Raw genomic sequence first — 27,126 nt, 5'->3', positions numbered from 1 at the left:
AACCTCTCCACGTGCTCCTCTAACTTTTCCACAACGCCTCTAATCATCAAACATGCCCCCGCTCATCATGCAGCTGCACTATCCTAGCCAAAGTAATAAAAAAAGCATTAGTGGAAACACTATGATTTACTGAACTTGCCGACTTTGAGTAAGAGTGCTTACATAGCAGAGGATGGAGTACTAGACTACTAGACACCAGGGGTTGGAGAACTAAACTTCTAAACACCTAGGGTTGGATAACTAAACCACTACACACTAGAAGAAGGAGAACTAAACTACTATACAACAGGGGTTGGAGAACTAAAGTTCAAAACACCTAGGGATGGAGAACTAAACCACTACACACCAGGGAACGGAGAACTAAACCACTACACACCAAGGGATAGAGAACTAAATCACTAGACACCAAGTCTTGGAATCCCCAAGGCTTGTGGTACAAACTTCTGTATCTAACACTTCCTCCACTGCTTCTGCCTCCTCCAACTTCTCTAGCGCCTCCACCTGCACCCTCAATCTATCCCTTAAAGAGACACGTTCCAACAGTGCACCTCTGTACTGTGCAGCCAGGGATCAACACAATTAGGCAGTTCTAAATTAATATGCCTTGGAGATCGCAGTCACACAGCTCAAGAATTGTGACCAGCTATCCAGGCTGAGTTTGAGCAATGATTGCAAAGAATGGCGTGTGCAATAACGCTGCGAACCTGGTGTCAGCCCTACGCTGGGGCAACCTCACATCATTAAACTGGTGGCACAGAAATTTGTCAGCCACTATCCCGGCCTGGATGCACTGCTGCAGAAAGCACGGTCACTGTGTGCTCAATTCCATCATTCGCACCGCGCAGGTCATCGACTCGCATTGCTACAGAAGTCTTTCAGGGTACAGGTTAACCGGTTGAGATGCAATATGCCAACACGTTGGAAATCCACTCTGCACATATTGCAGAGACTGTGGCAGCAGCGATAATCCCTGGTGCAGTATGTCCTTTATCATAGCTTGGGCCAACGCAGCATGGATGTGGTGAAAATTAAGTTTGCAGAGTTTGCACAGATGAAGGACCTCGGCACCCTTCTGCACAGGTTTCAAATGGCTACTAAGATGGTTAGCGCTGATGATGCCATCATCAGCATCACTATTCCGGTCATCTACAAGCTGGAAAACACTTTGAATAGTCTGCGGGAAGAGGTGGTGGTCCCAGAGGAAGAGGGGAAAGCAGAGGAGGATGAGAAAGGGATAACAATATCGCAAAGTTCTGTACTGTTGTCGCACAAGTGGGTGCCATGGGAGGATGGAACAAAATCTTAAGCGTGGTTTTCCCCAAGACAGCAGTCGGGCACACCGTGTGCATCGCAGTTATAGACTTCCAACCATGGAAACGTCGAGTCATCAACGTAAAAACATTAGTAGCAGCAGTGTAAGTGGCAGAAGCAATTTATGTAAGTCATTTCACACAATTTTTTAGACCATTCTGTGCACCAGCAAAACAGGGTACAAGTCTGACACATAGTGAATGACTGGAGAGGATTGTGTAGGAGTATCTCGCGCTCGCAGATATTGGACCATTTTGCATTTTGGTCTTCAAAAATGGAAGAGTGGCCTGAGATCACCCGAGTCACATCTTGGAAGTTTTGTCATGCCCGGCTGCCAGCGTTCTCTCAAAAGGTGTCTCTAAAGGTTGCTGCTGCTGTCTTGACGGATAAGCGCATCCGGCTGTCCCCTGGATTTCCAGTTACTTTTGCGATGGTGTCGTTTTTAGTGTTCTGCAGTGATCTCGTATTATTGCAGTCTGTGACACCTTTGTTGTGGATTCTTTGCCTGCTTTTTCTACTGCTGCTGATGTTACTAACAATTATGTCTCCATATGGTGATGGCACCTTAGTGATGTCTGCCCCTAATTTTTGGAAATGTTTGGACTCCAAGTTGGGTTTCCTTCATGCGTGTTGCTTGAATTTGGCAGGGCTCTCAGAGCACCAGGGCTACTCATCCACCTGTTACTGATCAATGTTTCAGCTAGAAATGCTGGTCCAAGCCCTGTCCTAGGCCCTGACCCATGCATCCATGCTGCCAAATTATACTTACTAATTATTTGTACTCTATTGTACTCTAGGTGAGTTGAGCGGTTGGAGAGCTGTGACATGGGGGAAAACGAGGGTAATTGTGGTGCCACATCTGCAGACTGTACTGTGTGTGATGTTAAGGTGGAGGCCTCCTGGCTGCACCCCAATATTAGCCCTAATGATTTTGATTAGCAAATGGGGCCTCCTGGCTGCACCCCAATGTTAGTCAAAATGATTGTGATTAGTAAATGTGACTTCCTGAGTCCTGACTGCAACATAATATTAGCCCAAACAATTTTGAGTACGAATTGTGGACTTCTGCCTGCCCAACAGTATTAGCACAAACTAGTTAGATGCTGACAGGTCGATTTCACACAGGACAGGATCCTATCTAACTATATGACAGCTTGCAGCAGCAACATGAGGGGCTTCTCTGCGCTATTACACTGAGAAAATGGAGTCAGCAAAATAACATGTCCTTTTTTTATGGAGAGGGACATGTGACTTCAGCGGCCATTGACAGAAGCTCTTGTGTCTGGACTTTGTGAATGGTTTCTGTGCCCTGATTGGCTACTGGAAAGTACACACATTAAGTTAAGAAAAAAGAACCACACCCTCCCCTCATAAAAAAAAACATCATCCCTGCTCATCATACAGCACCACTAGCCTAGCAAAAGTTCTAACAAAAGCATTAGTGGAAACACAATCATTTACCGAACTGTGACCAAATTTTGCCTACTTTGAGGAAAAATAAAGAAGAATATAATGCTGTTTGCAGGGAATGCAGGGCAAGAGTTAGAAGCGCTAAAGCCAGTAATTAAGTAAGGCTTGCAAGGGAGACAAAAGCAGTAAAAAAAAAAAAAAAAGGATTTTGGGGGTATGTCAAAAACAAAAGTCAAACGTGCTATAGAATTTTAACAGGATGAAAAGGTTGAAGTGGTCAAAAATGATGCTGAAAAGGCCAATTTTTTTGCATCTGTGTTCTCTAAGAAAACAAAAGGGGAAAAAAAGTGGTTTTTGTTTTGCGCTGCTGAGTGACTGAAAGTCAAGACGTATTAGTAATTGTGATTTTATTCAACGCGTTTCCGAGTACAAAAGACTCCTTCATCACGAGATATCACAAAACTTTTTTGTAAATGGTATGGGAACTGAAGGTAAACTAATCAAATTTTCAGACGATGCAAAGCTAGGAGGGGGAGCTAACACTAGAGAAGACAGTGAAAGGATTCAGAAGGATCTAGATAAGCTTGAACAATGGGCAGCAACTAAAAGAATGGAATTTAACAGGGAGAAATACAAGATTCTACATCAGGGCAAGAAAAATGAAAATTACATCTATAGAATGGGAGGAACAGAATTAACCCTAGAATGCGTAACCGGCCCAGTAGCTTACTTATTGCAAACAATTATAATTACAATGTTATGCATTTTTCATATTTTACTTTGCAATTTTGATATAAACTTGTAAAACTTTATTTATTTGAGATCATCCATATGATTTGCACAAGGGCCTAAAAGGCCCGAGTTATGTGGAAGTGTATATTTCAGACGTCATGCATTATTGCACGTGTGAAAAAGACTTGGGTATACTACCAGATCACAGACTACACGAGTCAACAATGAGATGCACACAATTCTAGGATGTATTAAGAGAAGAATAGAGTCTAGATCACATGAAGCACAGTAATTATCCCCCTCTACTCCTCCTTGGTCAGGCCTCATCTGGAAGACTGTGTCCAGTTCTGGGCGCCACATTTTAAAAAAATACATTGAAAAACTGTAGCAAGATCAGAGAAGAGCTACCACGATGGAGAGCGGACTGCAAAGTATGTCCAAAGGATCTGGGAATGTTTGCTTGTATAAAAGAAGGCTTAGAGGAGACTTGATAGCTGTAGGGATGCCACAGTGTAGAGGGATCACCATTATTATCATTTGCACATGGAAACATGAGAAGCAATGGGATGAAACTGAAAGGGAGAGGATACAGATTAGATATCAGAAAAAACTTTTTGAAAGTGAGGGTGATCAATGAGAGGAAAAGGGTGTCATGAGAGGTGGTGAGTTCTCCTTAAATGGAAGTCTTCAAATAGAGACTGGACAGAATCAGTCTGAGACGGTTTAGTGACTCCTGCGTTGAGCAGGGGGTTGGACACGATGACCCTGGAGGTTCCTTCCAACTGTAACATTCTATGATTCTATGAAACCGAGCAGGAATCCGAATGTGCTACGTACGTGCTGAATTTGGGCGAACATTTTTCAAACAAGGTCGCTCATCTCTAGTGAAGAAGTTACATAATGGTTGAGACCCCAGGTATTATTCTTGGGGGTACTCCATAGATAATATCCTTATCCTTTGGTTTGGGGATGTGGAATCATTCAACAAATTTGTGGAAGATCTAAATACTAATACATTGTGCTTAAAGTTTACTTCAGAAATTTATCACAACACAATCAATTTTCGGGGCATCTTGTGGCTGAAACGTTCTGTAATCCCACTGCTACTGATGATTGATTATGATGGGATAGCCACCACCCCTCCAGCCTAAAGAGAGGGATTCGGAAAGGGCAATACCTTTGGATTAGAAGGTACGTGTCACGAAAGTGACTGACCCGGTATGAAACCACACAACCGTAGGTCGGTCACCAACAGCACAACAAACAAGGGAACACCGGGGACACAATTACAACAGTGGGCCCTGCGTTAGGGAACGGGGAAATGGACACCTCCTACACTCCCCCTAAGGATGTGCCCTGATCTCCCTGACGTCCCTATACAGGTTTTTTCAACCTGTCGCCGAGCAGGATACCTAAGCCCTCGCTTGCCCTGGACCTATCCCTAAGTAGGGAATTGGCAAGTGAGGACACTGGTCCCACTGCTGCACTAATACAACACAAAGGGAAGGAATGACAGACAAGGTAAAAGAAAGCAACACTTAGTTCACTGCTGCAAAGCACAGCAGGAATGAAACACGACACACCGTACTCAGCTGAAGAACAACTGCTCCCAGCAAGCTCCTCTCCCAGCTTGGTCGCTGTAGAATGAACTAACGACAGTCAGCTGATGCATCAGGTGACCTCTTGAAGGATCGGGGGAGTGGTCACCACCCACATCAGCTGACTCAGCAGCAATGCAATTACACCAGCAGGCTGCCGGGGAAACTGCAAAAACCCCGATACCCTGATTGGAAAAAAGTTTTAATCTGAGGGAAACCAGATCTGCACAAATCCAAAAATGGATCGTGACAGTACAGTTCTTTATTCCTCATGTTTTGCAACCAGGCCTGAGACCTTAGAGAAAGGTTTTGAGAGAGTGTTTACCAAATGAGTATGGTATGCTTAATGAGGTCTTTAAAACATCCAGATCATCGGTTGTACCCGATATTTCCCACTATTAGGCAATTGACTCATGGATTTTGGCATCTTTTGCCCTTCTTTTATCTCAATAGAGCTTTACATACCGGCATTACTTGCATGTTTTCCTCAAATTAACATGTTTTTTTTCTAATAGGCCAACTTATTTGTCTCCAGTGTCATTAATCTGTATATTGTTATCCTGGGACGATCTTTACCTGGTTATAGGGATACTATATTATCTAACCTCCTGTACAAACAGGTGATGTGGAGAAGTCTTTGTGTTTTTGCACAGTGTCTACTTGTCTAGAGCACTATAGCTGCAGTCTACTACGTGTACTATATATACTATTTATCCTTTGCGAATGAGCCACTGACCAGTATGTAGATGCGCTCTATGGTCAATTTTGGATCAATCTTGCATCCCGGCCACATGGCTAATGATACAGACGCGACCTATTTACCCAGCTGGAGCACAAACGCACTCCAGGACTATTTCCTGCCCGGCGCCGTGGCAGGATGGAGTGGTGCGGCATCATATCCTATGCATGCACAATAATTCACTGGAGAACAAATGTGTTCCAAGACCACTCCCTGATCGGCGCTGTGGACTGTATGAGTGGAATGGTGAAACCTATGACGTGTGCAATGAGTCTGGAACACATATCTGTAAGCAGTAGCACATTATTTCTGTGGGAGGACTACTTCTGGAGCCATATCCACAGTACTAGTACATGATGGGCATCATTCTCACACACGCAGCCTGACATCACATTGAGTCTCAGCAATATTATGGACATCATGTCTACACATGCACTGGGGAACTTTATTACTACTGTGCATAAGAGCAGCTATGGTCACATCTGGAGCTGAGTATTTTATTTTAGTGTGTACTCCTGATGAACCTATTTAGGCGAAACGTGTGAAATATAGCAAACTATGTGCATTAGATAATTAACTTTGACGTGTCATTTGTTTCATGTTTATGGCAAACTGAATACAGGTGAGATACTTCATGCCTATTGGTACACATTTTGTTAATATTCTTCTTCATGAGGACAATTTTGTTCTACCTAACTGCTGCAACTTGGGTCTTTACATTTGACCTATGAGAGAGCGTACTATGTTCATTTATTGTTCGTGTTTATGATAAGTTGAATAACAGGATTGGAGTCCTGTTTGTATACAGGATATTTACTTTTAGGGTATGTGCACACGTTTATGAATTTTTGCGTTTTATTCGCAATAAAAACGCTATAAAAATGCATAAAAAACGCACACATATGCATCGTATTATTTAGAATGCATTCAGGAATTTTTCTGCACGATGCGTTTTTTTTCCGTGAAAAAATCACATTGCGGTAAAAAAAGCAGCATGTTCATTAATTTTACAGATTTTTCGCATTTTTCCTGCTATTTAATGCAGTGGGAAAAGCCGCAAAAAAAACACGCAAAAAACGCAAAGAAAACGCATGCGGATTTCTGGCAGAAATGTCAAGTTTTTGTCAGGAAATTTCTGCAAGAAATCCTGACTTGTGCACATAGCCTTAATGCTGGTAGTGTCAGTCTCGAGTGGAGTGGAACAGGCTGCCACGAGAGGTGGTGAGTTCTCCTTCAATGGAAGTCTTCAAACACAGGCTGGACAGACATCTGTCTGAGATGGTTTAGTGACTCCTGCATTGAGCAGGGGGTTGGACACGATGACCCTGGAGGTCCCTTCCAACTCTACCATTCTATGATTCCATGACTCAGTCTTATATAACGGTTGGCCTATATTGGCCTTCATTTGCAGGGTGTAATAGGGCATACCAGGGCTCACTCACGTTGTGCGGGGGCACCATTTGCGTATTAATATGGTGCCAACCTCCGTGACAAGGCAGGGAACACAAGATGGTAACAGGGCTATTCTTTCTTTACTAAGGCTACAATGTCCCCTCTTCACTTTCCCCTTTGTCTGATACTGACATGTCCTGCAAACAATATACTATTTTGGCTAATAACCTGCTTGGCAATTTGAGGACTTATTTATTTCCTTTTCTTCTTTAATATTTTAAAAGTAACAAATAAAAGTAACATTTCATGTAGCATCATTGCTGTGATTGAGGGAGGGCTGGATGTGAGCAATTTGAGGCTGCTCTGCAGAGCGGATCTGTGCTGTGTACTTTGCATATAACAATACAATGTATTTATTTGTGTCATGCATTTTTCACCTTTTTGTGTTTTAAATGTGGAGCACCTGCGGCTGTTACAAAACACTTGCATGGATGACCTGTTTGTTAGGGATTCCCGGCATGTGCTGCGGCTGCCGAACAGATGTGAGACATGAAGCCGCGGGGACTCGAACATATTATTTGAGCACACTGAAGACATTCGGTCAGCACATGAGCATGCGCAGATAACACCTTATCCAAGCACGTTCGCTCATCACTACTCTGGGTGCAAAAATAAGCTCTCACCCAGCCCCAGATCCTGAAAAATAGAAATGCTACGGGTCTCCATTTTTTACATTTTTTTTTACCCACAGATTTTTTTCCCAACTTAAACAAAAAATAATCTAGACATGTTTGTCATCTGTGAGCTAGTAATGACCTGGAGAATCATAATCACAGGTCAGTTTTAGCATTTAGTGAACATGGTAAAAAAAAACAAAAAAGAAATTGTGGAATTGTTCTTTTTTTGCGATTTCAACTCCCTTGGATTTTTTTTCCGTATTCCAGTGCACTATATGGTAAAATAAATGAGGTCATTAAAAAAAAAAACAACTTGTTCCACCAAAGAAAAGGCCCTCATATGGCCATATTGACGGAAAAATAAAAAAGTGATGGATCTTGGAAGAAAGGGAGTGAAGAAATAAAATGCAAACATGGAAAATCCCATAGCAGTTAATGGGTTAATATTAACGATGTAAATGATTTCTCCCTTAGGTCACTTATCATTGATTCTCCATTTGTCGCAGTTGTTAATAGTAAACTCTGTGACAAATGAGATAAAAGTTCTATGGGGGAAAAAACGCGAGGTACAAAATATACGCAATATTTCCCATAACATGACAGAGCATACATCTATGGGGAGTAGTCACAGTCGGTGTTGTTCAGCAGTTTTTTTTCTTCTGCGGCAGAAAGGCTGTGTTTTACTGCACCAGCTTAGTGACTGAATGACATTTCTGAAATCTTATTCACATGATGTTTATTTTTTTCTTGCATTTTTTAAAAATCTGCAGCTTGTCAATTCTCTCATGGGTTTTACAGCATTTTTCATCCATTCAAATGAATAGAAAAAAAACGTCGTAAGTAAAAACGCTGCAAAATTGCCTGGATTGTAAGCAGCGTTTTTCTTGGCAAAATTCTGGTTTTTGGGCTAGAAAAAAAATACTACGAAAAAGCAACGTGTGAACAAACCCTTATCCTGGTTGTGTTCTAATTGGACATAAAATAGAACGGCCATGATGACACGGAGACGTATTACATTCTATGGTGTTTCTATTTGTATCTATTTGTAGAGCCGCTCCTTGAGGATTGTATCACAGGATTCAGTGATGACATCACTGGTGATGCGCGGCCATTATGACATCACTGGTGATGCTCGGCCATTATGACATCACAGACGACATTCCCTACTTCTACAATGTACACGGAATCCCAGGTGCCATTTTTGGTTCCTTAGTGACTGAGCGCACTTGTGACTTATCGCACTTGTGACTTATCGCACTTGTGACTGATCGCACTTGTGACTTATATCGCACTTGTGACTGATCGCACTTGTGACTGATTGCACTTGCAGTTTATCACTATGGCTGGAATTCTTCTAGAATTTTCTCAACTAAAAGAACTATTGATGATTGTTATCAACAATCGCTCTAACATTGAGCTTCTACCACCCGATGGCGTCCTCAGCTTCACTCGCCGGCTGGTGATGCAGCTAGTAAAGGACTGCCTGAAGAAACACCGACAACATCAACTAACGTCAGAGTATCTGACTGATTTATGTTACAACATCAGGACATTACTACACCAGGTAAATCGCGGACGCTCCGCACAAAACTTCTCCATAATCATAGATGATAATGGTGGGATAGAAGCTTCTCCATTCCTCCAATATACCATATTATGCAGACCATAACACTCACCACAAATTTTGGAAAGGAAAATAGGAAGAACATTTTTTTTTTATAAAATGGGGGTCTGTCTTACAGTCCGAATTTCCGGTCGCTTACCGGGTGGAAAGGGGGGGTGGCAGCGGAGGGGGGTCACAGGAGACAGCTGCAGGAAGCCGGTGGCGGCAGGAGTAGGGCTATGCTGCAGGCAGGTTTCGGGGTCTGGGCTTCAAGAAAATGATGTCGATGAGGCAGGAGCAGAGTCCCCGCTCTGCTCATTGATTTTATGGAGGTCATTTTTAAGAAAATAGCCGCTGGAGACAGAACATGTGCAGATTGAGATTGAGCCAAGATCTGAATCTGCGCGTGCACCACCTATAGCGGCCATTTTCCCTCCAGCAGGAAATCAATGGGCAGAGCGGGGACTGTGATCGTGATCCTGCCTCACCACCAACATTTTCTTGAAGCCCGGGGTCAGCAGCCTCCCACCGCTGGAAGAACCCCTCCTCCCAGCCCGGAGCCCGCAGCATTGCCCCACTCCTGCCTCCGCTGACTTATCGCGACCCTGCCTCCTGTGACCCCGCTCCACCCCCAGTAAGCTACATTTGGACTATAAGACGCACCCCCATTTTACTCCTAAACTTTTTTGTGAAAAAGTGCATCTTATAGTCCGAAAATTACAGTAAAACATGATCAGTCCCCAGATATATGTCCTTGTATCTGCAGACCGAGGAGCAGATGTCACATACGATGGCCGCCTCCATTGTGCCCTTTCACATCTCAATTTTTTTTTTTATATCTTTGCTTCTTTATAGGCTGAAGAAAGATCTCAAACTGAAGATTTGGCTTTCTTTAAAGAACTGGCCGGAAAAGTCCTGTCTATACTGGAACCCTCATTGGAACGCCCGGTAAGGATCAATATTAATATACGTATCTGAGGAGACTTTCTGAGAAAAGTTCTCATGATGGCGCGTGATTTGTAGAGTTACAATTGCAGCATCTGTAAATCTTCCACATATTAATTATCTATATTATATCTATCAGGAAACACCAAGAGGCGATGCCAAATGTGGGGAGAATGTGACCCCGGAAACCCCTGACCCTAATAGGAGTCAGCCGGAGCCGAGCAGCGATCTGATGACAGGTGAGCCGATCACTACAGGGAATATCCGGAGATTACACAGAGCAGGGAATAATGGCAGATTCACTCTCTGCTCCATGTAATGGGAACCTGGCAGCACATGTTACATGTAGGAGTGGTGGTAGGGCGGAATAGGACTAATTCCTCTAATAAAAAGGAAACCTTTTCTTTGCAGAAATCAAATGTGCCAGTCAGGAGAAATGTAAGGTAGAAGCCATATGCAAATCAGGATGGAAGTGCACTGGGGGTGTGGAAGAAGAGATCAGAGTGCAGTGACACGCCCCCAGTGCACATCCGAGCTCATTTTCATATGGCTGCTATGCTTCTGCTCTCTTCACATCACTCACATGTGCAGCGAGGGTGGGGGGCTCATCCTTCATGTGATGATTGGGGGTCCAGCACCATTTACATTACATTTATCTATGGATGCGCCGCACGTTCTCATATGTAGAATCCCCATATAACCAGGATTAATCCCATTTACAGACGTCTTGTCATTTCTCCCTTATATTGCGGGATTATGTATGACTAGATGGCAGCCCGATTCTAAAGAATCGGGAGTCTAGAATCCATATATACTTTATTTATTCAAATGTAAGAATAATTTGGTGGGCGGGGACCCTCGGCCTCCGATTTGGTTGGCGGGGCCCCACGGCCTCCGATTTGGTGGGCAGGGACCCTCGGCCTCCAATTTGGTGGGCGGGGCCCCTCGGCCTCCGATTTGGTTGGTGGGGCCCCTCGGCCTCCGATTTGGTGGGCGGGGACCCTCAACCTCCGATTTGGTGGGCGGGGACCCTCGGCCTCCAATTTGGTGGGCGGGGACCCTCGGCCTCCGATTTGGTGGGCTGGGACCCTCGGCTCCGATTTGGTGGGTGGGGACCCTCGGCCTCCGATTTGGTGGGCGGGGCTCCTCGGCCTCCGATGTGGTGGGCGTGGCCCCTCGGCCTCCGCTTTGGTGGGTGGGGCCGGGCCCCTCGGCCTCTGCTTTGGTGGGCGGGGCCGCTCGGCCTTCGATTTGGTGGGCGGGGCTCCTCGGCCTCCGATTTGGTTGGCGGGGCCCCTCGGCCTCCGATTTGGTTGGCGGGGCCCCTCGGCCTCCGATTTGGTGGGCGGGGACTCTCGGCCTCTGATTTGGTGGGCGGGGACCCTCGGCCTCCGATTTGGTGGGCGGGGACCCTCGGGCTCCAATTTGGTGGGCGGGGACCCTCGGCCTCCGAGTTGGTGGGCGGGGACCGTCGGCCTCCGATTTGGTGGGCGGGGCCCCTCGGCCTCCGATTTGGTGGGCGGGGCCCCTCGGCCTCCGATGTGGTGGTCGGGGCCCCTCGGCCTCCGCTTTGGTGGGCGGGGCCGGGCCCCTCGGCCTCCGCTTTGGTGGGCGGGGCCGCTCGGCCTTCGATTTGGTTGGCGGGGCCCCTCGGCCTCCGATTTGGTTGGCGGGGCCCCTTATCCTCCGATTTGGTGGGCGGGGACTCTCGGCCTCCGATTTGGTGGGCGGGGACCCTCGGCCTCCGATTTGGTGGGCGGGGCCCCTCGGCCTCCGATTTGGTTGGCGGGGCCCCTCGGCCTCCGATGTGGTGGTCGGGGCCCCTCGGCCTCCGCTTTGGTGGGCGGGGCCGGGCCCCTCGGCCTCCGCTTTGGTGGGCGGGGCCGCTCGGCCTTCGATTTGGTTGGCGGGGCCCCTCGGCCTCCGATTTGGTTGGCGGGGCCCCTTATCCTCCGATTTGGTGGGCGGGGACTCTCGGCCTCCGATTTGGTGGGCGGGGACCCTCGGCCTCCGATTTGGTGGGCGGGGCCCCTCGGCCTCCGATTTGGTTGGCGGGGCCCCTCGGCCTCCGATTTGGTGGGCGGGGCCCCTCGGCCTCCGATTTGGTGGGCGGGGCCCCTCGGCCTCCGATTTGGTTGGTGGGGCCCCTCGGCCTCCGATTTGGTGGGCGGGGACCCTCGGCCTCCGATTTGGTGGGCGGGGACCCTCGGCCTCCGATTTGGTGGGCGGGGACCCTCGGCCTCCGATTTGGTGGGCGGCGGCCCTCGGCCTCCGATTTGGTGGGCGGGGCCCCTCGGCCTCCGATGTGGTGGGCGGGGCCCCTCGGCCTCCGATTTGGTGGGCGGGGCCAGGCCCTTCGGCCTCCGCTTTGGTGGGCGGGGCCGCTCGGCCTTTGATTTGGTGGGCAGGGCTCCTCGGCCTCCGATTTGGTTGGCGAAGCCCCTCGGCCTCCGATTTGGTGGGCGGGGACCCTCGGCCTCCGATTTGGTGGGCGGGGACCCTCGACCTCCGATTTGGTGGGCGGGGACCCTCGGCCTCTGCTTTGGTGGGCGGGGACCCTCGGCCTCCGATTTGGTGGGCGGGGTCCCTCGGCCTCCGATTTGGTGGGCGGGGACCCTCGGCCTCCGCTTTGGTTGGCGGGGCCCCACGGCCTCCGATTTGGTGGGCGGGGTCCATCTGCCTCCGCTTTGGTGGGCGGGGCCGCTCGGCCTTCGATTTGGTGGGCGGGGCTCCTTGGCCTCCGATTTGGTTGGTGGGGCCCCTCGGCCTCCGATTTGGTGGTCGGGGCCCCTTATCCTCCGATTTGGTGGGCGGGGACCATCGGCCTCCGATTTGGTGGGCGGGGCTCCTCGGCCTCCGATTTGGTTGGCGGGGCCCCTCGGCCTCCAATTTGGTTGGCGGGGCCCCTCGGCCTCCGATTTGGTGTGTGCTCTGCCTGGGGCCACTGTGCTCTGCCTGGGGCCCCATATGCTGCCTGGGGCCCCTGTGCTCTGCCTGGGGCCCCATATGCTGCCTGGGGCCCCTGTGCTCTGCCTGGGGCCCCTGTGCTCTGCCTGAGGCCCCATGTTCTGCCTGGGGCCCCTGTGCTCTGCCTGGGGCCACTGTGCTCTGCCTGGGGCCACTGGGCTCTGCCTGGGGCCCCATAAGCTGCCTGGGGCCCCTGTGCTCTGCCTGGGACCACTGTGCTCTGCCTGGGGCCCCATATGCTGCCTGGGGCCCCTGTGCTCTGTCTGGGGCCACTGTGCTCTGCCTGGGGCCCCATATGCTGCCTGGGGCCCCTGTGCTCTGCCTGGGGCCCCATATGCTGCCTGGGGCCCCTGTGCTCTGCCTGGGGCCACTGTGCTCTGCCTGGGGCCCCTGTGCTCTGCCTGGGGCCCCATATGCTGCCTGGGGCCCCTGTGCTCTGCCTGGGGCCCCTGTGCTCTGCCTGGGGCCCCATGTTCTGCCTGGGGCCCCTGTGCTCTGCCTGGGGCCACTGTGCTCTGCCTGGGGCCCCATATGCTGCCTGGGGCCCCTGTGCTCTGCCTGGGGCCCCATATGCTGCCTGGGGCCCCTGTGCTCTGCCTGGGGCCCCTGTGCTCTGCCTGGGGCCCCATATGCTGCCTGGGGCCCCTGTGCTCTGCCTGGGTGTAGGACACTGGTGACGTCACTTATCTCCGGACATTAACTCCGGACATTAGCTCCGGACAAAGCCACGGAAGTTGGCACAAATTGCAGGAAGTAGTATTCTAGGCAATTATATATTAGATTGATGTATGATGTATGAGTATTATGTATACAGGATTGATATTAACTAATGCATTTTATTTCTTCATCCCTTTATCACTATTTTAGAACCATCGGCGCTGGCGAATCCCGACAGTGGAATCTGTGAGATCCCGGAGATCCAAGAATCCGCCGGTGTAAGTATCATAGAGATATAGGGGTGTCTGTGTATCACCAGATCATGGGGTGTGAGTGACCCGTCCAGTGTTATCCCCCATATAACCATGGGATGGCGCTAAGTGTAGAGGAAACTATGGTGTTAGATAATGGCATTTATACTAAAGGGAATCAGTCATCAGGTGTTTGCTATCCCGTTTGAGAGCAGCATGATGTAGAGGCAGAGAACCTGATTCTAACGATGTATCGATTACTTTACTGGGTGCAGCAGTTCAGATAAAATCACTATTTTTTCTGATACAGATCTGTCAGTGCTCTAAATGCTGAGCCTTGTATAATTTTGCCCACACCAGTGACCATCATCTTTCTGTATACATTGCATAGGCAGAAAGCTGCTCATAAGTGGTGGTGGCAGCGTTACACAGAGCAATAGGACTATATAGCCAGACAGTCTTCTAGTGATATCTACTGCTGGTAAAACACTGATTTTATTGAAACGACAGCACATGGTCTAGTAAATAATACATCACTGGAATCAGGGTCTCTGCTCCTACATCATGCTGCTCTCAGATTACATAGAAAAAACTTGGTGACACATTCCTTGTAAGTTGTTCTCTGTGTGATCTCTCTCATTACCCAGCACTGTACAATGATGTTTGATGACTGGTGTATGGAAGACCCCCTTATATTACATCCATGAGGAGCGTCCGGCTTGTATCGTCCCCTACATCGGATCAGTGGAAATCAGCTGAGACATAATATAGGAGGAGAAGTTTCTGCATCTGTAATCTTAATATCATTTCTTATTCTGTTAAAGGGCGTTATCAAATCATTGATCCCGGCGAGAAAACCGCATATGAGCGACTATGAAACTTCCAAACTGATCAGCAGCGGACATTTTGGGTGAGATTTCAATTAACATAATCCACATTTCTTGGGATTTCCTATGACAATGCTTCTGCCTCTGTGCGCTGAAGTGTTATCATAGGGAAAAGATAGGATCTGTGATAAATCAGCTAAGGAAAGGGATAAATAATATAAATACATTACACTCACCGGTCCTAGACCTCATCTGTTCTTATGCTGCCGCCTCCACCACATCCTCCCGATCCTGTGCTCTGTCCTCTTCTTTTTGGGACTCCATTAAGGAGCTGATAATAGTGATCGGTCACACATGGTCATGTGAGGGGTGACCCGATACTGACGCCAATGACATCTGCACCCCCACCATGACTATGTGAGTCCGATCACTGGCCTCAGCAGCAGAAAGGACCCCTGGAGCATTTTCAATTTAGACCAATTTTTTATCTGGACTGAATCGTATCTTCTGGTCAGTTATAGCGAATCTGCCCAAGAAGAATTTCGGTAGATTCTCTCATCTATAATGTGACCTGGGTGAGGGTCTGGCAGACGGGGCATTGAGCAGACCGCCCATCATCTATGTAGTGCTATTTCATGGATTTCTAGATGTGGATTTCTAGTGATGGCCGGACTGCTGATATCAAACATTAGGACAGAAGATCATGTAATGACTTGTATATACAGACTGTTAATAAGGATTCATTATAACCCACGGATTCTCTTTCTCTCCAGGTCCGTCCACTTAGTGCGCCATAAAGACTCTCAACAGATCTTTGCGATGAAGAAAATGGCAAAGCGGAACCTGAATACTCTACAGAACGTGGAATGGGCCTATCTAGAGAGGGACATCCAAACATTTGCAGATTGTCCCTTTGTGGTCTCCATGCTCTGCTCCTTCCCAACTAGATCTCACCTGTGTATGGTCATGGAGTATGTAGGAGGTAGGACATGTACATTGTATTATATTCACCCCCTGTCTGCTCCCTGTATGTTTCCGCTCACTTCTCATCATACGTCATGGTGATCTGCTGTATCAACCCCTCACCGGTCTTATTTCCTTTCTTCTATAGGTGGAGACTGTGGGACCCTTCTAAGCACCAGGGGTACTTTTTCTGTCCCCTTGGCCCGCATGTACTTTGCAGAAGTGCTTCTTGCTGTGGAATACCTGCATAGTTACGGTGTGGTGCACAGAGACCTGAAGCCGGATAAGTAAGTGCCCCCGTGATATAATAAAGTTGGATAGTTACCATTTATTATCTCACAGTCTGTGAGGCTAAAACCATCTTCTCTTTCACAGCCTTATGATAACACCTGCTGGACACATTAAGGTCACCGATTTTGGTCTTTCAAAAGTTGGTCTAATGATACCAAAAACCAACAACTTCAAGGAATCAGCAGAAGACATCGCCAGAGAGTACCAGGACCGTGAGGTTGGCATTACCTACAGGAACTTAGCTTGTTATTTATAAATCTCAATCATACTATTGCCTTTTTTCTACATTCTTCATTTCTAGAGAACTTTTCCACTGATATTTTATCTTCTGTCATTCTATTTTTTAACTTGTCATAAAATCGTTTCATCGGTTTTCACCTCTATATTCTGTTGGTTTGCAGTTCTGTGGCACCCCGTGTTACATAGCCCCAGAGGTCATCCTGAAAGAAGGCTATGGAAGAACTATTGACTGGTGGGCAATGGGGATCATCCTACATGAATTTCTGCTGGGAAGTATACCATTTGATGCTGATACCCTAACTGAGCTTTATAAAACGATTCTCTTTGGTGAGTAGAATACTCCTATCATTGCGTTGATTGGTTACATTGGTTTAGTTACCGTATATACTCGAGTATAAGCCGACCAGAGTATAAGCCGACCCCCCTAATTTTGCAACAAAAAACTGGGAAAACGTATTGACTGGTGGAAAATGCAGCAGCTACCGGTAAATGTCAAAAATAAAAATAGATACCAATAAAAGTAAAACTAATTGAGACATCAGTAGGTTAAGTGTTTTTGAATATCCATATTGAATCAGGAGCCCCATATAATGCTCCATACTGTACATTATGGCCCCATAAGATGCTCCATATTAAAATATGCCCCATATAATGCTCCATGTAGTTTTTATGGCCCCATATAGTGCTCCATGCAGATCTTTATGGCCCCATATAATGCTCCATGCAGCTCCTTATGGCCCCATAGATGCCCCATATAATGCTCCATGCAGTTCTTTATGACCCCATAGATGCCCCATATAATGCTCCATGCAGTTCATTATGGCCCCATAGATGCTCCATATTAGGCTACGTTCACATAAGCGTTGTGCGGCGCAGCGTTTTGTGACGCATGCGTTCATTTTTTTGCATGATTTTTGGCGCAGAAAAAACTGCATCATGCAGCGTCCTCTGCGCCTTGACAGTTGCGCCAAAATGACGCATGCGTCACAAAACGCAAGACAACGCATGTCCATGCGCCCCCCATGTTAAATATAGGGGCGCATGACACATGCGTCGCTGAGGCTGCGCCCGACGCTGCGCCGCACAACGCTAATGTGAACGTAGCCTTACAATGTGCCACATGTAATGCGGCTGCTGCTGCTGCTGCACTAAAAAAAAACAAAAACACATACTCACCTGTTGTCGCTGCCCGCTGCTCATCAGCGTTCCGTCTCTCCGCACTGACTGTTCAGGCAGAGAGCGGCGCACACGCTAACACGTCATCGCGCCCTCTGATCTGAACAGTCACTGACGAGGACGCGGAAGACGGAGCATCGGTGGAACGTAGAAAGGGCTCCCGGCGCTCCTGACGCGGTCCCTGCATGTCCCACGGTCTCCGGGCGCGGCAGCTTCTTCCTGTAGTGAGTGGTCACATGGTATCGCTCATTACAGTAAGGAATATGCATATTCATTACTTTAATGAGCGGTACCAGTGACCGCTGAACAGGGATAGAAGCTGCCACGCCCGAAGAACTTGGGACATGCAGGGACCGCGTCAGGAGTACAGGGAGCAGGTGAGTATTTGACAGCCATCGCTCCCCCTCACCCGCCGACCATGACTCGAGTATAAGCCGAGAAGGGCACTTTCAGCCCATTTTTAGGGGCTGAAAGTCTCGGCTTATACTCAAGTATATACAGTATTTCGTTTGCTTTTTCTTACAGTGCAATAATGAGGTTTCTTTTCTGTATTTTTCTATGTAACAGGAGAAATAGTTTGGGAATGTGACCGTGCTCCTCCCCTGGATGCTCAGAACCTCATCACTGAGCTGCTCAGAAAAAATCCTGTGCATAGACTTGGAACAGGTAACAGATATTATAGTATTAATATTCCCTTATTACACCAAGGACATATCGTTTATGTCTATGAGGATTAGCACTTTTCTATCTGCTCATCCATTTCTTGATTTCCATACTAAGACTTTCAGTTATTTTCCTTCACGTCGGCTCAGTTATATCATTAGTTCAGATTACGATATACTGCTCAGATACGGAGCAGTCGCTGACAATATCCGCATCACTTTTGTTTTCTTTTTCCAGGAGGAGCATTTCAGATCAAGAATCATCCATTCCTGAGTGACTTAGACTTTAACAATCTTCTAAGTCAGAAGCCAGAGTATGTCCCTCAGCTTTTATCAGACATGGACACCAGCTGCTTTATCAGTAAGTAGACGGCATATAGACTATGTGTCTGTTTGTCTCGTTTTCCTTAATATGTGACAATTGGTTCTCAATAACATTAGGGATAAATGGCGACTGTGTTATACGGACAACCTCTAAAACACTTTATTACCTATATCTTGTAGATCATTCTGATATAAACAAACATCTGGTCTCAGAGGATGAGGGAACAAGTGAGAATAATGATAGCCTTGACTTCCAAAATTATACATCATCTTCTGAAAAGCTTTGTAAAGTAAGTATGTGATCAATAAGTCCAAAAACATGTTAAAAAACAAACCTCTAAAGTACAAAAAATAATTTTATATTTTATTGTTGTCCGGCTTAGCTCTGTACCACCACTACGAGTATGGTGAACATTGAGGATCCCAAGTCCCCTCCAGAGTGTACCCCAGCATCCAGCACAATTATCTCAGAAATGTGAGTAGATTATTTGGTCATTACTGGGAGCTCCAGGCTGATATATGTGCACAACACCAAATATAGGACATAAATACAATAATATCAAATGCAGCATCCACCGCCCCATGGTTAGCGGCCATTGTGCTTCTGGCTTCAGAAACCTCTGGTGAGAACAGCCCATGTTTGCAGTCGGTCATGCATTTCTAGTAATGCCCACACTGTAGGAGAGATGTTGTATAACATGCCAAACATTCTTGGTAGCTGTGTTTTGTTCTGATCCATAGAATGTAGTTTTGAACAAAAGACATTCCCCACTATGGCCTATTAGGCCTTATGCTTACTTGTGATTCACACATTTTTCTTCTTCCAAACAGGCAGCAAGAATCTGTACCTGTAATTAATAGAGACGATGCTATTAGCATCTTGCCATCCTCGTTCCCACTGTCAGGTATGTCCATGTCTACAGCATCAACAATGTGAATGTTGACTATCAAGGCTCAAATATTTCCACATGGTTTTTCTGCAATTGGTCTCCTATGGTATCTATATTTCATGGATCACAACTATGTTGACCATGGGTCCATAGTGAATCCCTATTTCTCTAATTTTGTACATGATTTTTTATGTGTTCCTTGAATGACTTTGTAGCATCCAGGGATCTAGAGATAAATAGAGACTGCGTTATACTGACAACCTATAACAATGCTTCCTTACCTATGTCTTGTAGATCCCTCTGATAAGAGTAAGAATCTGGTCTCAGAGGATGAGGAGGGCAAAAGTGAGAATGAGGAGAATGTTTTCTTCCTAAAAGTAACATCTTCTGAAAGAATTTCTAAAGTAAGTATGTGATCAATAAATCTAAAATATGTAAAAAAAAAGACATGAAAGAAAAAAGACCTCTAAAAGAGAGAAAATTTTTTTTTAATATTTTCTTGTTATCTGCATTTAGCACTCTACCACCACTAACGTGACGATGAACGTTGAAGATTCCAAGTCCCCTCCAGAGTGTACCGCAGCATCCAACACTGACATCTCAGAAATGTGAGTAGATTATTGGGTCATTGCTGGGAGCTCCAGGCTGACATATGTGCACAACACCAAATATAGGACAGAAATGCCATAATATCAAATGCAGCATCCACCACCCCATGGTTAGCGGTCATTGTGCTTTTGACTTTAAAAACCGCTGGTGAGAACAGCCCATGATTGCGGACAGTCATGCACTTTTCGTGCAGCCCCCCACACTGTAGGAGAGATGTAGTATTACATGTCAGATATTCTTGGTAGTTGTTTTCCACTCTTTTCTATAAAACCTAGTTCACTTGTGATTTACACACTTTTCTTCTTCCAAACAGGCAGAAAGAATCTGTTTCTGTGTCTGATAGAGACAATGCTGTTACCATCTTGCCATCCTCGTCCCCACTGTCAGGTATGTCCATGTCTACAGCACCAACAATGTGAATTGTGGCTTCAAGGCTCAAATATTTCCACATGGTTTTTCTGTGATTGGTCTCCTATGGTATCTATATTTCATGGATCCCAACTATATTGACTATGTGCCCATGCTGAATCCCTATTTCTCTAATTTTGTACAGGACTTTTCTATGTGTTCCTTAAATGACTTTGTAGCATCCAGGAGCTTAGAGATAAATAGCGACTGTGTTATACTGACAACCTCTAACAATACTTCCTTACCTATGTCTTGTAGATCACTCTGATAAGAGCAACCATCTGGTCTCAGAGGATGACGAGGGCAAAAATGAGAATGAGGAGAATGTTTTCTTCCTAAAAATAACATCTTCTGAAAGTATTTCTAAAGTAAGTATGTGATCAATAAATCTAAAATATGTAAAAAAAAAGACATCTAAGAAAAAAGACCTCTAAAATTAGAAAAAAATGTAATATCTTCTTGTTATCCGCATTTAGCACTCTACCACCACTAACGGGACATTGAACAATGAAGATCCCAAGTCCCCTCCAGAGTGTACCACAGCATCCAACACTGACATCTCAGAAATGTGAGTAGATTATGGGGTCATTACTGGGAGCTCCAGGCTGATATATGTGCACAACACCAAATATAGGACAGAAATGCCATAATATCACATGCACCATCCACCGCCCTATGCTTTGGCTTTAGAAACGGCTGGTGAGAACAGCCCATGATTGTGGCCGGGCATGTATGTTTCGTGCTCTCCCCCACACTGTAGGAGAGATGTAGTATTACATGCTAGATATTATTGGTAATTGTTTTCCGCTCCGCTCTATAAAAGTTAGTTTTGAGCAGACGATCTTCCCCACTATGACAGACATATATCCTATTAGGCCTTATAGTCGGTGTTCTTATAGTGAGACAACCCCTGTTATACTGTTTCCTTGTGATTTACACGTGTTTCTTCTTCCAAACAGGCAGAAAGAATCTGTCCCTGTATCTGATAGAGACGACGTTATTACCATCTTACCATCCTCGCCTTCACTATCAGGTATGTCCATGTCTACAGCATCAACAATGTGAATGTTGACTTCAAGGCTCAAATATTTCCACACAGTTTTTCACTTATTGGTCTCCTATGTTTTCCATGTTATTTCATGGATCCAAATTATTTTGATCATGGACCCATACCCATGTGTGTCTTCGTTCGCACACTCAGTTGAAACCATGGGGCCCCTGTACATCCTATTCGGAAGCCCGCTGAGGACCTGGACCCAACAGAGAATCATGCGGTGTACTGGTGCTCCAGTCCGACCCTGACTAGAGATGAGCGAACCCAAACTTAAAAGTTTAGGGTTCTCCCGGAAGTCAGTTGCAATGTTTGGAGTTCTGGGGGAATTCCGGAGAGAGAGAGATCATTTTCCAGCTGAAAATTTCGGGTCCCTATAGCTTTCAATGGGGTTTGGATTCTAGTTCAAGGTCTGGTATAGTTCTGGTACCCGAACCCAACTTTGGATTAAAGTTTAGATCGGGTACCAGAAAACGAACTTCCACAGCTGTGCTCATCCCCAATCAGGACTACATGGGACAGGACTAGAACTATTCTACTATATACAGAAAAGATAGAAAACAGATCCTATAAGAATATATTGTTTCTAATATTTTTTTTACTTTCTGATCAGAATCTCAAGCTCAAGAAGACAGAAAATCTGTAATAAATCTGAGTACAGAGCAACAAAACTCAGAAAATGAAAAAAAGGGGAAAAAGAGACGACGTAAGTGTGAGAATCAGCTCCATGTTGTGTGATGTCAGTGAGAATCATTCGTGTGGAGCAGACGTCATCTGTCGGTGATGGGATTATCACATGTATGATGGCTGACAATGATCCCTGACCTCTGTGTGATAATATTCCTGTGACCGCACAGTAGTATCATGCCATATGGAGGCCCATCACTTAATAATAATTTCATTTATATAGCGCCAACATATTCCGCAGCACTTTACATTATAACTTACATTATATTTACTTCTCTTCTCATAGGTTCCATCTTCCGCCGGTTCTTATCATCCTGCCGGCGCGGAATATCCAGGGCTGCTCGATTATTTGCTTGTTGTCACTGTTGCCCTAGAACAATCTAAAAGACAGGAGACCTAAGCATCCAGCGCCCTGAAGTCCAGCAGATCCACCATCACTGCTGGACCTGTATAGAAGGACCTTCACCAGCTTCCTGTTGGCTTCTGACTCTTACATTACTACCTGGACATGTTTCGGTAACGCCTCTGTCACCAGGCTCCGTGGTATTCATACTGTTCGCCTGACTTGGCCTTTACTGAACATCTGGCATCTGACCACGGCTGTCTTCCTAACGTTGATTTAATCTATTGATAATATTCATGGTTTTATTTATCTCATCCTTCAATTCCATTATTAAATTAAATAAAAGTAAAATCAGTTATTGTTGCTCTGATTCCTCTTCATTTTGAACTCACAAATAATTATTTGAGACATTATTACTAGAAGGAGCTCAGGATGGAGGTCACTATACCAAAATGGGGACATTATAGCAGTCAGGGATGATACATGGGGGCTCATTCAGTCAGGGGTGAAACAAGAAATGAGGGAGGAGGGTCCTCACTAGTGTTGAGCATTCCGATGCTGCAAGTATCGGGTATCGGCCGATACTTGCTGTATCGGAATTCCGATACCGGGATTCCGATACTCTTGTGGTATCGGGTATCGGGTATCGCAACAACATTAATGTTAAAATGTGTAAAAGAGAGAATTAAAATAAAAAATATCGCTATACTCACCTCTCCGACGCAGCCGGGACTTCAGCGAGGGAACCGGCAGCGTTGTTTGTTTAAAATTCGCGCTATTACTTGGTTACGTGAATTCCCGGCTTGTGATTGGTCAGGTCGGCCACGTTGCCGGGACGCGGACCAATCACAGCAAGCCGTGACGAAATTACGTCACGGCTTGCTGTGATTGGTCCGCGTCCCGGCAATATGGCCGCCCTGACCAATCACAAGCCGTGACGTCACGGGAGGCTGGACACGCGCCCATTTTAAAATGAGCGCGTCCAGCCTCCCGGCTTGTGATTGGTTGACCGCGGCGCAACCAATCACAAGCCGTGACGTCACGGGAGGCTGGACACGCGCCCATTTTAAAATGAGCGCGTCCAGCCTCCCGGCTTGTGATTGGTTGACCGCGGCGCAACCAATCACAAGCCGTGACGTCACGGGAGGCTGGACACGCGCCCATTTTAAAATGAGCGCGTCCAGCCTCCCGGCTTGTGATTGGTTGACCGCGGCGCAACCAATCACAAGCCGTGACGTCACGGGAGGCTGGACACGCGCCCATTTTAAAATGAGCGCGTGTCCAGCCTCCCGTGACGTCACGGCTTGTGATTGGTCAGGGCGGCCATATTGCCGGGACGCGGACCAATCACAGCAAGCCGTGACGTAATTTCGTCACGGCTTGCTGTGATTGGTCCGCGTCCCGGCAACATGGCCGACCTGACCAATCACAAGCCGGGAATTCACGTAACCAAGTAATAGCGCGAATTTTAAACAAACAACGCTGCCGGTTCCCTCGCTGAAGTCCCGGCTGCGTCGGAGAGGTGAGTATAGCGATATTTTTTATTTTAATTCTTTCTTTTACACATTTATATGGTTCCCAGGGCCTGAAGGAGAGTTTCCTCTCCTTCAGACCCTGGGAACCATCAGGAATACCGTCCGATACATGAGTCCCATTGACTTGTATTGGTATCGGGTATCGGTATCGGATTGGATCCGATATTTTGCCGGTATCGGCCGATACTTTCCGATACCGATACTTTCAAGTATCGGACGGTATCGCTCAACACTAGTCCTCACTCATCCCTTAGTGACTGAGCCCTCTCACCCTATATCACCACTCAGTGTTGGTGTTGGTTCGGGTATTCATCATCTCTGGGCTTCTTAGGCCATGTGCACACGTTAAGTATTTTTCGCGTTTTTTTCGCGTTTTTTCGCTATAAAAACGTGATAAAAACGCGAAAAAAACGCTTACATATGCCTCCCATTATTTTAAGTGTATTCCGCATTTTTTGTGCAAATGTAGCCTTTTTTTCCACGAAAAAATCGCATCGCGGAAAAAAAAGCAACATGTTCATTAAAATGCGGAATTGCAGGGGATTCCGCACACCTAGGGGTCCATTGATCTGCTTACTTCCCGCACGGGGCTGTGCACACCATGCGGGAAGTAAGCAGATTATGTGCGGTTGGTACCCAGGGTGGAGGAGAGGAGACTCTCCTCCACGCACTGGGCACCATATAAGTGGTCAAAAAATAAGAATTAAAATAAAAAATAGCGATATACTCACCCTCGATGTCTTCCCGCCTCCACTGCATGCTGCCGCTTCGGTTCCTGTAGCTGATGTGCGGCGAAGGACCTTGCCGATGACGTCACTGTCCTGTGATTGGTCGTGAGCGGTCATGTGACCGCTCACGTGACCGTGACGTCACGGAGGGTCCTGTGCGCACAGACCAGCTATAGGAAGAGGAGCCGGACGCCGCTGATGAGATGTCTGGGTGAGTATAAGCATTTTTTTATTTTTTTTATTATTTTTAAACATTCTATCTTTTACTATAGATGCTGCATAAGCTGCATCTATAGTAAAAAGTTGGTCACACTTGTGTGACCAACTTGTCAGTCAGTTTTCCAAGCAATGCTACAGATCGCTTGGAAAACTTTAGCATTCTGCAAGCTAATTACGCTTGCAGAATGCTAAAAAAAACGCGAAAAAAACGCAAAAAAAAAACGCAAAAAAAAATGCGGATTTCTTGCATAAAATTTCCGGTTTTCTTCAGGAAATTTCTGCAAGAAATCCGCAACGTGTGCACATACCCTTACTTTCAGCCTTCATCAGTGTGGGGGAGGGGCGCTGTCTCACTACTCACAGCAAAGTGGGGCTCTGGGCAAAAGTTTAACTTGGGCCCCAAATGCTTACTTTTTGCCCCATCACACAGAACAACTATCTACGTCAAGTAGAAAGAAGAGGAGTAATAGACAACCTACACTAGTAAAAAGAAGAACTACCCCTATAACGATACTCTTTATTAATTTATCAAAAAAAAAAAGGATAATACCAAAAAAATAACAAAAACTTTATAAAAAGCATCCCCAAAAAGGGGAATATCAGACTGGGAATCTGGACAGTGGCCCATAAGGGGTTAAAACCGGATAAATGGTTGTCAGCTGTAAGGATGAAAATTGTGCTTAACATTGTATTATCCCTTTATGTGTTAGTTTTCAGCATTTGCTAGGTCAAGTATTTTGCATATTTTCTCATGGGTAGTGGAATTTTGCCTAAAATGTCGGATTTTCTCTGGGGTCTCTGTTGCCAGGGGTAGCCGACACCCCAGAGAACATGATTCGGGTTGGCTTTTACCGACCCCAGGGTTGCGATTGCTGGTAATTAACAGTTTACTGGCGACCGCAAAAAACCCCCCCAAAAACGTGATTTGCCATTTCATTTCTCTGTCCTTCGATGTGATCACACATCAGAGGACAGAGAAATGGGGTCCCTGATCGCCCCCGATACTTACCCATGTCTCCCGATGCTCCTCGTGCTTCCCCATGGGCACTGCCATCTTCTTCCGGCAAAAAATGGTGGGCGCATGTGCAGTGCGCCTGCCAGCCGGCACCAGGCGGTTCTTGGGGTGTCGGCTGCCGGGGGTAGCCAAGACCCCAAAGAACATGATCGGGGTCGGTTTTTACCGACCACTGTCTTGCGATCGCCGGCATTAACAGTTTACCGGCGAACGGAAAAAAAAGTGCGATGTGTCATTCTCTGTCCTCTGATGTGATCGCACATCAGAGGACAGAGAAATAGGGGGATCGGGGACCATGTCATACTTACCGGTGTTCCTGGGTCCTCCTGCTTCTGCTTCCCCTGCGCCCACCGTGATCTGCCGGCAGGATTCTTCCACTTGTTTCATTTTGGTCACTGTGATAGATCCTATCACAGTGATCAAAATAAAAAAAGGATTAAATAACCCCCCCCTTTATCACCCCCTTAGTTAGGAAAAAATAATAAAATAAAAAAAGTATGTATTTCCATATTCCAATTAGGGTTACAGTTGAGCTAAATTGAGTTGGGCTAAAGTTAGGGTTAGGGGCTAGGGTTAGGGTTGGGGCTAAAGTTAGGGTTAGGGCTAAAGTTAGAGTTGGGATTAGGGTTAGGGTTGGGATTAGGGTTGTCATTAGGGTTAGGGTTGGCATTAGGGTTAGGTTTGGGATTAGGGTTAGGTTTGGGATTAGGGTTATGGTTGGAATTAGGGTTAGGTTTGAGGTTAGGGTTCAGATTAGGATTAGGGGTGTTTTGGGGTTAGGGTTGTGATTAGGGTTATGGTTAGGGTTGTGATTAAGATTATGGATCTGGTTGGGATTAGGGTTAGGGGTGTGTTGGGGTTAGGGTTGGAGTTAGA

At 46.4% G+C, this 27,126-nt stretch overlaps 2 protein-coding genes and 1 long non-coding RNA gene across 8 annotated transcripts in view; 1 reads left to right on the top strand and 2 right to left on the bottom strand.

Annotated features, from left to right (window-relative positions):
- Positions 1–22,921, top strand: part of LOC143793212 (microtubule-associated serine/threonine-protein kinase 4-like) — a 51,946-nt gene extending 29,025 nt beyond the window's left edge. The window contains exons 1-22 of one of the 2 annotated variants that reach the window (XM_077279978.1): positions 9,078–9,423; positions 10,318–10,410; positions 10,547–10,646; positions 14,242–14,309; positions 15,107–15,192; positions 15,883–16,091; positions 16,221–16,359; positions 16,448–16,580; positions 16,765–16,930; positions 18,347–18,445; positions 18,680–18,802; positions 18,946–19,055; positions 19,149–19,240; positions 19,597–19,670; positions 19,950–20,059; positions 20,172–20,263; positions 20,578–20,651; positions 20,931–21,040; positions 21,149–21,240; positions 21,632–21,705; positions 22,337–22,429; positions 22,697–22,921. In XM_077279978.1, coding sequence (XP_077136093.1) covers positions 9,199–9,423; positions 10,318–10,410; positions 10,547–10,646; positions 14,242–14,309; positions 15,107–15,192; positions 15,883–16,091; positions 16,221–16,359; positions 16,448–16,580; positions 16,765–16,930; positions 18,347–18,445; positions 18,680–18,802; positions 18,946–19,055; positions 19,149–19,240; positions 19,597–19,670; positions 19,950–20,059; positions 20,172–20,263; positions 20,578–20,651; positions 20,931–21,040; positions 21,149–21,240; positions 21,632–21,705; positions 22,337–22,429; positions 22,697–22,794 — 2,460 coding nt within the window. In that variant the 5' untranslated portion in view covers positions 9,078–9,198 and the 3' untranslated portion in view covers positions 22,795–22,921. Of the gene's footprint in view, positions 1–9,077; positions 9,424–10,317; positions 10,411–10,546; positions 10,647–14,241; positions 14,310–15,106; positions 15,193–15,882; positions 16,092–16,220; positions 16,360–16,447; positions 16,581–16,764; positions 16,931–18,346; positions 18,446–18,679; positions 18,803–18,945; positions 19,056–19,148; positions 19,241–19,596; positions 19,671–19,949; positions 20,060–20,171; positions 20,264–20,577; positions 20,652–20,930; positions 21,041–21,148; positions 21,241–21,631; positions 21,706–22,336; positions 22,430–22,696 lie in introns of those variants that run through there. The other variant, XM_077279979.1, reaches the window with a different exon arrangement.
- KCNIP4 (potassium voltage-gated channel interacting protein 4) overlaps positions 1–27,126 on the bottom strand; it is a 1,385,815-nt gene that overhangs the window by 84,838 nt on the left and 1,273,851 nt on the right. The gene's annotated exons all lie outside the window — the stretch shown is intronic.
- Positions 19,934–23,019, bottom strand: LOC143793215 (uncharacterized). Its single transcript, XR_013220076.1, has 3 exons — positions 22,913–23,019; positions 22,672–22,790; positions 19,934–20,039 (listed from the first exon to the last, which is right to left on the bottom strand). It is a non-coding gene; the product is annotated as an uncharacterized LOC143793215 (long non-coding RNA).

Source organism: Ranitomeya variabilis, chromosome 1 (genome assembly GCF_051348905.1).
Source record: "Ranitomeya variabilis isolate aRanVar5 chromosome 1, aRanVar5.hap1, whole genome shotgun sequence".
NCBI classification, from domain to species: domain Eukaryota; kingdom Metazoa; phylum Chordata; class Amphibia; order Anura; family Dendrobatidae; genus Ranitomeya; species Ranitomeya variabilis.
Note: the sequence above shows the minus strand (reverse complement) of the source record. Positions and strands in the feature narration are given on the sequence as shown.